Source organism: Silene latifolia, unplaced genomic scaffold (genome assembly GCF_048544455.1).
Source record: "Silene latifolia isolate original U9 population unplaced genomic scaffold, ASM4854445v1 chrun_scaffold_16, whole genome shotgun sequence".
In the NCBI taxonomy this organism is placed as follows: domain Eukaryota; kingdom Viridiplantae; phylum Streptophyta; class Magnoliopsida; order Caryophyllales; family Caryophyllaceae; genus Silene; species Silene latifolia.
Window position 1 is genome coordinate 1,715,473 of NW_027413123.1, and position 11,722 is coordinate 1,727,194.

The 11,722-nt window shown below is 36.6% G+C and overlaps 1 protein-coding gene and 1 long non-coding RNA gene across 2 annotated transcripts; both read right to left on the reverse strand.

The window, feature by feature from the left end:
* Positions 1-3,661: 3,661 nt before the first annotated feature.
* LOC141637259 (protein HEAT-STRESS-ASSOCIATED 32-like) lies at positions 3,662-4,817 on the reverse strand. Its single transcript, XM_074446823.1, has 3 exons — positions 4,625-4,817; positions 4,323-4,533; positions 3,662-3,954 (listed from the first exon to the last, which is right to left on the reverse strand). Exons 1-3 carry the CDS (start codon positions 4,799-4,801, stop codon positions 3,944-3,946), a joined length of 399 nt encoding a protein of 132 aa, XP_074302924.1. The 5' UTR covers positions 4,802-4,817; the 3' UTR covers positions 3,662-3,943.
* Positions 4,818-5,102: 285 nt separating this feature from the next.
* Positions 5,103-6,987, reverse strand: LOC141637268 (uncharacterized). Its single transcript, XR_012541703.1, has 5 exons — positions 6,675-6,987; positions 6,510-6,551; positions 6,345-6,386; positions 5,327-5,636; positions 5,103-5,173 (listed from the first exon to the last, which is right to left on the reverse strand). It is a non-coding gene; the product is annotated as an uncharacterized LOC141637268 (long non-coding RNA).
* Between the last annotated feature and the right edge of the window lie 4,735 nt (positions 6,988-11,722).

Sequence of the window (11,722 nt, forward strand, 5' to 3'; positions counted from 1 at the left end):
TTCCCTTTTTTTGATCTTAGCCCTCCATCTCCCTCATCCAATGGCTCTAAAGAGGACTTATGAACTCACACATACAAGGTGGACTTACATGATCCCATCACTTTATATATATATATATATATATATATATATATATATATATATATATATATATATATATATATATATAGAGGCCGGATCCGGTGAGGCACCTCATTATGGCGAGGCGGCCGGTCTCTCACCAAATTCCTTGTAAACTTGGGGTGGACTAATTCTTCCTGGGAAATTCAAATACAATCAACAGCCCAATACTTACCCCCCTCTCTCTCTATCAAAATATGACAACGAACACAACATCACATATCTCGTTTTCCTAGAAAATTGTTCAAAGATTTCTTCGATTTCCTGGAAAATTCGAATCAACAACAACAATTGCAACGATTTCCTGGAAAATTATTCATACATTTTATCAAAACAACATACAACAACGCCATTCAAACAATTTCAGAAGAAGATTTTGATTAATTTCGAGGTAATTTTATAATTTTGATCTAAATTAAGCATATTCATATAATTAAGCATATTCATATAATTTTGTTCCTTTAAATCTATTTGTATTCGTCGATTGATGATGAATTGGTGATAGCTTGCGAAGCACAAAAGGGAAATCCAGGAATAATGGATAATGAAAACCATCTCAAGCAGAAGAATGCCCACCAAGTGTTTGTTCAAATACCGCTAAGAGGTTAGTATGTCGTTTTATAGCATTTTTTTTGTGAATCTTATACCTTATTTTGTGAATCCTAGACCTTATTTTGTGAATCCTAGAACTTGTTTTGTGAAACTAAAAGGTAATATTGTGAAATTGGGTCATAAAATGGTCGAAATCACCTATTTTGCTCTTTTTTTTTTTGTGAATTCTAGACTTTGTTTTGTGAATCCTAGTGCTTGTTTTGTAAAGCTAGAAGACAATATTGTGAAAAATTTGATCATTTTTTATTTTGTGAATCCTAGACCTTATTTTGTGAATCTTAGAGCTTATATTGTGAATGTTAGAAGACAATGTTGTGAAACTTGATCATAAATGGTCGAAATCACCTATTTTCTTCCTTTTCTTATTTTGTGAATCTTATGCCCTATTTTGTGAATCCTAAAGTTTGTTTTGTGAAATTAGAAGACAATATTTTGAATCCTAAAGTTTGTCTTTGCTCTTTTTCTTATTTGGTGAATCTCAGACCTTATTTTGTGAATCTCATACCTCATTCAGTGAATCTTAAGGCTTGTTTTGTGAAACTTGAACATCATAAGTGGTTAAAATCACCTATTTTGCTCTTTTCTTTGTTAGGTGAATCTCAGACTTTGTTTTGTGAATCTCGGACCTTGTTGATGAATCTTAGAGCTTGTTTTGTGAAACTTGGTCATCATAAGTGGTTAAAATCACGTTTTTTTTGCTCTTTTCCTTATTTGGTGAATCTCAGACCTTATTTTGTGAATCTCATACCTTATTCAGTGAATCTTAAGGCTTGTTTTGTGAAACTTGATCATCATAAGTGGTTAAAATCACCTATTTTGCTTTTTTCTTTATTAGGTGAATCTCAGACTTTGTTTTGTGAATCTCAGACCTTGTTCAGTGAATCTTAGAGCTTATTTTGTGAAACTTGGTCATCATAAGTGGTTAAAATCCCGTTTTTTGCTCTTTTCCTTATTTGGTGAATCTCAAACCTTATTTTGTGAATCTCATACCTTATTCAGTGAATCTTAAGGCTTGTTTTGTGAAACTTGGTCACCATAAGTGGTTAAAATCCCGTTTTTTGCTCTTTTCCTTATTTGGTGAATCTCAAACCTTATTTTGTGAATCTCATACCTTATTCAGTGAATCTTAAGGCTTGTTTTGTGAAACTTGATCATCATAAGTGGTTAAAATCACCTATTTTGCTCTTTTCTTTATTAGGTGAATCTCAAACTTTTTTTTGTGAATCTCAAACTTTGTTCAGTGAATATTAGAGCTTATTTTTTGAAACTTGGTCATCAAAAGTGGTTAAAATCACGTTTTTTTGCTCTTTTCCTTATTTGGTGAATCTCAAACCTTATTTTGTGAAACTTGGTCATCATAAGTGGTTAAAATAAATGGAGGTATGATTTTCTTTCACATTCTTTCAAGATGGAATGAACTAAAGCAGCACATATTCAAAAAAACCGCAATTAATTTTGTTCCTCAACAAGAACGTGGAAAACGATCAGAAGCTATATACACAACTATACTAGTACATAGCAAAATACCAAAGTGACAACTATTTCTTTTCAGCGTAGCAGTTAACCAAAAAATGAAAAGTTCCAAGGTAAGGACTAGAGCACACCTCGAGAATCAATTTCTTCAGTCGTTCCTCTAATGGCAGGGGGAGCAGAAATAAGGGAACAACTCACATGATGAAAACTAGTGGAATGATTTAATTATTTTAAAACCAATTAGCTCAAATGGCAGAGCGTTGTGCAATGCACAAGGTGTGGGTTCGACTCCCATGTTGGTTATTGACTCATCTCTTTTGTTACTTCAAAGCCTAATTGGTATTTCTCTAGTGGACTTTTGGGATGGTGTTGAAGGGTATCTTTGTGTCGGAGGAGATGGCTAGTCTAAATCTGATATGGCCTTTTCTGTCATGTCCAATTGCACCCAATTTAGATAATTTCTAACATTGACTTTACAAAGGACTCAAAATTGTAATCCTTTGCTCCTTTAGTGGCTCGACGTTTTGGCTTATGCACGCCGTTTGTGCACATCTAAGTTTGAGTTTCTTCTACTCATTCTTTACAAAGTATATTCATTAAAACTAAGATGATATCATGACTTGCAAATCAAGCAAATGCTTGAAAATCACCGGGAACCACAAAATCATAAAACTAACTAAAGAATGCAATGACTGAGACGTGAACTCAAGGACAATCCTCTTTTCTTATTTTGTGAATCTGATACATTGTTTTGTGAATCTTAGAGCTTGTTTTGTGAAACTAGAACGTAATATTGTGAAACTTGGTCATAAGTGGTTGAAATCACCTATATTCCTCTTTTCTTATTTTGTGAATCTTAGACCTTGTTTTGTGAATCTTAGAGCTTATATTGTGAAACTAAAAGGTAATATTGTGAAACGTGGTCATAAATGGTTGAAATTATCTATTTTGCTCTTGTTCTTATTTTGTAAAGCCTAGACCTTGTTTTGTGAATCTTAGAGCTTATATTGTGAAACTAAAAGACAATATTGTGAAACGTGGTCATAAATGGTTGAAATCACCTATTTTGCTCTTGTTCTTATTTTGTGAATCCTAGAGCATGTTTTGTGAATCTTAGACCTTGTCTTGTGAATCTTAGAGCTTATATTGTGAAATTAGATGGTAATATTGTGAAACTTGGTCATAAATTGGTTGAAATCACCTATTTTGTTCTTGTTCTTATTTTGTGAATCCTATATTTATATTTGTTCATCTATATGAGACTCGAACTCACATCTTGCGCTATAGCACAATGCTCTACCTTTTGAGCTAATAGATGATATTAGTCAAAAAATTATTTATGTATTCACAAATAACAAACCTATTTATATTGTTCTCATTTGATTTTCGTCATGCACAAATGTAGACTACCGTAGCCAATATCTTCAAATATATGGAAATTTGTACAACAATATATTTGTCAAAGTTCACGCCATTTTACCAGTGTCCAAATAGTGATGTAAATAGGATAGAAGGAGTAATCTAGATAATAAAGAAAAATTGAAACCTTTGTCGATGTAATTATGACAGGGACTGCGGAAGTGTCGTCGACCTGTACAAATTCGTCATCACTGACATCGATTTCTGATGCCTTTCTTGCTGATCTCACTTGAACAACTAGCATCAGGACAAAATTTCCGTAAACCGACAATTACAAACATATGAGTTTGTCGACGGTCTGACAAACTGCCCCATTGATTCAAAAACATCCTGCAGACATAACATAACATAACATCCCACTATTAATCTTGAGCTAGCGCAGAAATGCGATCCCAAAAAAAAAAAAAGAACAATCAATATATGTTGACAAAAACTAAAAGCAGCCTGCACAAACACAGGGGTATTTTTCTTCCTAACTTACACTAACAAAATGGTAATATGAAAATAGTAGTTTTACAGAAATTGACAGTCAAACTTGACACCGGTTAACCATCAAAGTCAATCGAGGAAAATATATTTGGGGTGGAAGTAACAATAAATATGGAATGAGTATCATTGGTTGATACGCTAATCAGTGTGAGGCTGAGCATTGGTCAAAGATTAATGAAACTTCCTAAAAGAGAAGATTGTCTACATACCATAGGATCGAGGTCTTGGACGAATATAAGCTCCATATGCTCTGTCTCCAGACAATGGTATATCACACTTGTCAAAGTTAACTGCAAACTGCGGCTTGACCTTTAGACCAACGCTCTTTATCATACGTACATATCTCAACAGAGTTTCTTCAGGAAGTTCAAGTGTTCCAGGATTTAGCTCAATAGTGTCGAAACCCAAGCGTTTGCATTCCTACAAGAAAAGCAGACAGAAAGGCTTTAGAACATTATTGTGCTCAAGTCAAAATCAATTACTAAAACAACTGTTGATTTTCTCAAGTCACCTCTATGTGCTCTTTGATTGCAGAGGGGCCCTTGCGGAGCAAATGCTCACCCCAGTCACCTGTACTGACGTCAACATTGTGCTTATGTGCCATATCATTCACCCTTCTTATGTAACTTTGAGGCATTAAACTATGAGCACCTCCAGCAAATTTCAGACCGTCGACAAACTGCCCCATTGATTCAAAAACATCCTGCAGACATAACATAACATAACATCCCACTATTAATCTTGAGCTAGCGCAGCAGCGTGATCCCAAAAAAAAGAACAATCAATATATGTTGACAAAAACTAAAAGCAGCAATGACCTGAGCTCTCGTGGTACTCCCTTGTCGCTAAAAGCAGCCTGCACAAACACAGGGGTTCAGTCCGCAGAAGCTCCATTACTCTATAACACCTCAATAGATGTAACGATAGTGTTGGGATTGGTATCACAGTGACAACTGCGATGGATTTGATTCAATATACTTTGTATACTACTTCAAGTTCTTTTTTTACCTGTGCAGCTAAATAGCCAGAACATGAATTCTCCGAATGAGGAAAATTCAGACTGGCAAAAAAGAATTAGTCATCAACTTAAAGAAAATCAATATTACATCGCTGTAGGAGTGGGATACGAGGATAGCAGTTTAACAAGCCCTATTCTATAAATTACAAAGACTCAACAAGCCCTCATAAAGATCAATCTCTCGAACTAAATTACCTCCTTTGCCGAAAGATCTATAGCCAGAAGTCCCTGTAGAACTGGTCGCCGTCGGCCATTCTCTACTTAGTGAGTATATCGAGCAGCAACATGTGCCCGAGGACGAAACGCTGCTGGACCTGGAGTGAAAATCGAACAAGGCTTATTAGGAATAAGAGGGAGTAGAAAGATCCACCAACATCCTTGTTCGACGAGCAGCTTGTTTCTTCTTCCTCAAAGTATGTAGTAGGATACGCACTTAGTGTGTTCGTGTTTACATAAGATTGACTATTCAGGATGAATCTCTCCAGCCCATCATAAGTTATTATTCCTGAAATATTTTCAACAAGTTTGAAATGCCATGATTTCCAAATTCTAAGGTGTTTCAAGTAAATTTCTAACAAAACTAGCAGCTATATGTTTGGTCAATTAGGTTTTATCGAATATAATGGTGTACTATATGATAGAATCCTAATGATCCTTGCCATCATCAGAAATATTTCGCAAAAAATTGACCTATCACGAAGCAAAGCAAATATCTGTTGACTCGTGTATGTAATCTCAAAGTATTAATGCTCACTTTTCAGGGATGAGGTTCTATGTTACTCAGGCACGGGAGCGTGCATCCGATATGAGTAAGGCGTCAGACTCACCATAACATAATTTTGCAAAACAAAGGACCGGTCCATAAATGAGGAAACAATTACGACTGTACGAGGAAACGTTTCATTACAGAATTTAATCATAGATTTTGAATTATGCAGTTTTTCTTAGATGAAACATGTAGATGGTTGACCAAAAAAGGCGTAAAATCATCAAAATCAGATTAAATGCTTCACATTATCACTAAAACATTAAGGTGATAATAGCGAAAATCATCAAAATCAGATGAAACATGTAGATGCCGAAAGATCTATAGCCAGAAGTCCCTGTATCCCTTTAAAACATTAAGGTGATAATAGCGAAAACGAGATGAATCGGAGAACATGGAATGAAAATAACGGATGAATTGAAATGAATACTATTGGATCAAAAGTACCTAAATCGACTGTACTTGATTATGATCAATGACGATTACAACCTGCATGAAAACAAAGTAATTAGTATTGAAAGGACTGTGATAATGGCGAAAAGGACATGAATCAGAGAAGACGAAATGAAAAATACGGATGAATTGAAACGAATACTATTGAATCAAAAGTACCTAAATCGATTGTGCTTGATTATGATTAATGACGATTACAACCTACATGAAAACAAAGTAATTAATATTGAAAGGACTGTGATAATGGCGAAAATGAGATGAATCGGAGAAGACGAAAAGAAAATTACGGATGAATTGAAAGGAAACCTATTGAATAGAAAGTACCTAAGTTGAGGAGGATACTGGCAGTGGGAAGCTCAGTAGTAATGGAGGTCGGAAGCTCGGCAGTAATGGCGGTCGGGAGCTCGGTAGTAATGGCGGTCGGTATCAAAGCCTTAATATGGCGAGTGACGAGATGAAGATGACTTGAAGAGAGAGATAGAGGACGTAGTAAATGAACGAAGTAATGATTGAGGGTCAGGGAAAATGTGTTGGTTAGAATTATATACGGACACGTGGCATCATCTAGTGAGTTAGATCTGACGGTTTAGAAGGTGTCCAGCCGCCTCACCCTAAGAAGGGTGCCTCACATGATTTAATCTCTATATATATATATATATATATATATATATATATATATATATAGATTCGGGATCCTATGAGAACTGTGAGAACCACTCACATCTATTAGATATGAGATGAGCGCTGATTTAACAAAACTAAAAAAAAAAACAACGACCGGCGTCTCCCCTTCCCCCAAACTCTTCACTCCAATTCATTTACACAGATGCATTCTCACTCATCTTTCTCTCTCTCTATTCGACGATCATCCTGTCCGATTATTCGCTCCGATCATCCTCTCCGATCATTATACTTCTCAAATTCACTTCTCAAATTAGGTTCAACTCATTCTTACCAGCATTTCCGAACTTCCAATCCGCTTCAACCGCCATCAACGAGGTTCATCCTTTCAAATTAAGGTAATATGCTTGTCAAGTTAATGGCGATTCTACTCCAAACATTCCCTAATTTGTTTATTGATGTAATTTTTCCTCATATTCATCAATTTGTGTCATGCTATTAACCCTAATTCCCTAATTAAGCTAATTAATTGTTGTTATATGACAAATTCTCATTATGAAATTTTTAGGTTGTAGTGCAACAAAGTAAAACCAGCGGAAATTACCGAGAAAGGCTCGTTGTTTCTGGTATATATTACTTTTCATCACAATACAGTTAGTAGTAGTTTTTGTTAAATTTTATGCCCGGAAATTGTTGAACTTTTCTTACATTACTTTTCTACGGCTTAAAATAGATTGAAAATTCAATTATTAGTCAGCAAGTCCTATTTGTAGCCTCGATATGTAGTTTCTTGCTTGCTGCATCTTATTTATGCGACTGGAAGTCAGCTCTGCTCAGCTGCATCAACTTTCCCACTTCCGCAGCATATATTCTTTAATAGAGTTGTCTTAAGACACTGTAGTGATGAACTAAGTGGCGTGTAAGCTAGGTGTAATCGCGTAGGTCCAAGTGTAGTTACTGCTACTCAGGTTCAGAAATTAAGTTGTGAGTGGATTTTTTTGGAGGGATTCTATGTCACAATCGGGTTACATGACACGTCTGCCGCGTACCTGTCAAAAATACCAACCGGCTCTAACTAATATAGCTAGGGAAGTCGGGTCGAATCCACAGAGAGGTAGGAAATTGTCAACTTAATCTAAGTCTATCAAGGTAACCAAATTGGGGGGTTTTTAAATGTTATATTCTAAACTAATAAGAATGAGGAAGAGAGAATAAGAGGAAGGAATTAATCAGATAAGAGAAACAGCTAAGACAGACGGTTCACCATAATCATTCAGTCAAGTAATCTAGGTCTCAGGTCAATGCAAATACGATCTAAGGGGTAACGAACGTCACCTTTCAGTCCTTGATTCACCCTAGCGCGTAAATAGCTTAGCTTTCGCCCTCACTACAATACCCTATTGCTCGCTACTAGTCTAGCCTTTTCCAACCTTTCGGTCCAGGTCAAGGATCACTAAGATATAAATGTCTAATCGCGTCGACTCAATCAGACAGATACAATTAATTGCAGCATTTAAACAACAGAGATTATACCCGCATTAACCCAATAAATCGATTACTATTCCCTCATGATTATGGATCCCCTATAGTCTTAGCAGAAGGGAATTAGCTACTCATTATCATTGAATTGACAATAACAACAAATAGATCATTAAAACCAAACATGATGATAGAACTAATAAGGATTTAATAAAAGCAATTATGATAACAAGTAGAAGAAGAAGGAATTAAAACAATGATTAAGAATTAAAAGATTAGAGTAGAATACTAGTACCAATACAATCTGAATCCGAGTAGCAAAAGTATAGGAAGAAAGACAAATTCTAATCAACAGTAGCAAGGTATAGAGTAAAAATGAACGAACGAAGAGAAGAGCTCCGTAACGTAGTCCCTCCCCTCTGTCTTATACGAGAAATCCATCCTAAAACCTAATCTATGGACTAATTACAAAAGCCCATAAGATAATTAGGCGGAAAAAGTCTTTAGAAGGACAAACCACTCGATCGAGTAGAATTAAACTACTCGATCGAGCAAACTAGCACCAAGCCTCTCGACCGAGTGGAAATAAACCACTCGATCGAGCACTTCTTGCTTGTCTCCTCTTGTGTATACTCGAAAGTGGTCGATCGAGCATCCTTAGGCATATAAAGCATTCGATCGAGCATAAAATCTACTCGATCGAGCTGTTTAAGCACGTTAGACCTTGAAACACTTCCCGAATCCAGCTCACGCGTCTTTCTAGTGTTAGATTTCCAAACTCCGGCTCCTCATTCTCCATAAATGCATGCAAATGGGACGGATTAGGGCTCGGTTTAGCTCCTTTTTGGTCAATTCCTGCAAATTACATAAAACGAACCAAAGTAGAATATTCGGGGGTATTTGTAGCTAGATGCTACATAAAAAGTACAAAAATGCGTGTGAAAATGAGGTAAAAACCTTATATAAAAGACACGCATCAAATCTCCCCAAACCAAACCTGTGCTTGTCCCCAAGCAAATATGAATGCAACTAAGAATAAACAATGGAACGGGACCAACGCATCAGCTACAAATCACCCACTAGAACCAATTTAATGCGACAAAATGACAAAGTGGCAATTGAGAAGTGCAAACGAGTTAAACAATGTTTCAAACTTACTGAACCGTCGACCTTGCAAGACTCAAAAGATATCGGACTCTCACGGTCGCTCGTCACTCAAAATTAGGCACAAGGTAAGTATATATGTGAGAGATAGAAATAAGTAAGACACTCACCTAACTCGACCTATAAGAGCATGCATGCAGTTAACATGAATAAAGTCTCTACAACCGTACATATGCATTCCAACCATACTAATGACCAAGACACATGCCGAGGACTTACATTTGGGTAAGTGAGGTAATGGGTAAGAAGGGGCTAAGATGAATTTGGATGTGTGGAGTTAATAGCCAGGCTAGCAACAACGGATCCAAACATAAACTGCATCCCAACTTCGTACTCAATATAACAAGATGAAACGGTGCAAAAACTATGCACTAAACTCACGAAACCCAAAAACTCGTCAACTCCCCATAAGATATAAGTGAAACATGGGAGTGAAAGTCATTATACAATTCTCATTTTTCTTCACACGAGATTTATTTTCTTTTTTTCTCTTCTTTTCTTATCTCGCTTTTTTTCTTTTCGTTCTTTTTTTTTTTCATTTTCTGTTTCATTTTTCATCATTTTTTTTTCATTTTTTCAACAATTCTTTTTCTTTCATTCCCTTCAGTTCTTCCACCATCTTCTGAAATCAGATTAAATAACCGTATTGCAATAAAACATTCCAAAAACTACTCGTCACTAGCTCGGCTAGGGTAGGAAGTATTATAGAAAGTAGTTAAAAGGACAAAAAGGCAATTTGGCTATGTGGAGCTCATGGGTAGAATGAAGTAAAGGAAACTGCCTCTCCTAACATGTGTCACCATCCACAGACCGAATGCATACAGGTATTAAGAAGACTAGACTCATGCTTATGCAAATTGATGTTACATGCCTTAAAGAGAGTACTACTCACATCCTAAATGAAACTGGTCATGAATGTCACCAGTTTATAAGGCTCTAACCTCAGAATGTAATGTAGCTTGCCGATATAATGAATCAAGTCTATTCAATCAGATAAGAAAGAAACGAAAACTCGTAGATTATGCACCTAATCATGCCAACTAAATGTCAAGAATATGCAAGGCTCAAGTAAGGGTTCAATGTAGCGTAAATGTTCAAACGTTCCGACTCAAATTAAACGTGAATTTCTTGAATTTTTGAAATTTTTCTAATTTTTTTTTGAATTTTTATGATTTTTGAATTAATTAAAGCAACAATGCATGCGGAAATAAATAAACGTGCAAGCAGAAATGCAAGAGAAACATGCAGACACAGATATGGATGCATACCTCCCCAAACCAAACCGTACAATGCCCTCATTGTACTAAAAATAGGGAAAGAAATGCAAACTGAAGAGAAAAGGGTAAGTGGAGTCGGAAAACTTACAAAACGTCATATAGAGGGGCCTCCCCAAATCGACCATGAACATGGGAGGTCAAAGAAAGTCAAGCAGTAGCTCCATAGACGTAAAACAGCGGCTGGAAGACATAACTACTCGATCGAGCAACTTGGAACAGCTCGATCGAGTGAACTGGCAAAGGAAAGACTCGATCGAGTGGAAAACCGGTCGATCGAGTGGATGCGTTTTCTGCTTTGGTCGATCGAGTAAAAATACCACTCGATCGACTGACAAATACCTCAAAAAGCCCTCGATCGAGTAGAAAACTACTCGATCGAGTGAAGTAACCTGCAAAACACGCATTTCAAAGCAAGGGAAGCATAAAGAGTTCGTAAAATAGCGTCTAAAGTTCAACATAAAGCTAAAGAAAAATAAATAGTTCAACAAAAGTACAATAAAACAGTCCGGGCTGCCTCCCAGAGAGCGCTGGTCTATGAGCTCCCGCACGACCTTTCTGGCATCAAATAACTGGCGCGTCAAGCGTGTCGAAATACAAGACTTCAACACGATTGTCTGTTTCGTTCGCCTCGTGGTAATGCTTCGCATATTGGCCATTTACTTTGAACCTATGACCTTCGAAATCTTCGAGCTCCACGGATCCAAATTTGGTAACGGCCGTCACCGTATAAGGACCACTCCACCTGGACTTCAGCTTGCCAGGAAATAATCTCAATCGGGCATTAAATAGCAGCACCTTTTGCCCAACATGAAACTCCCGAGGTAGGATCCT

Excerpts from the sequence above, each read along its gene's own strand:
- LOC141637259 (XM_074446823.1), bottom strand. The coding sequence starts at position 4,801 with ATGGGGCAGTTTGTCGACGGTCTGAAATTTGCTGGAGGTGCTCATAGT. Across the intron at positions 4,534-4,624 it reads CAATCAAAGAGCACATAGAG|GAATGCAAACGCTTGGGTTT; the intron begins GTGACTTGAGAA and ends CTTTTCTTGTAG.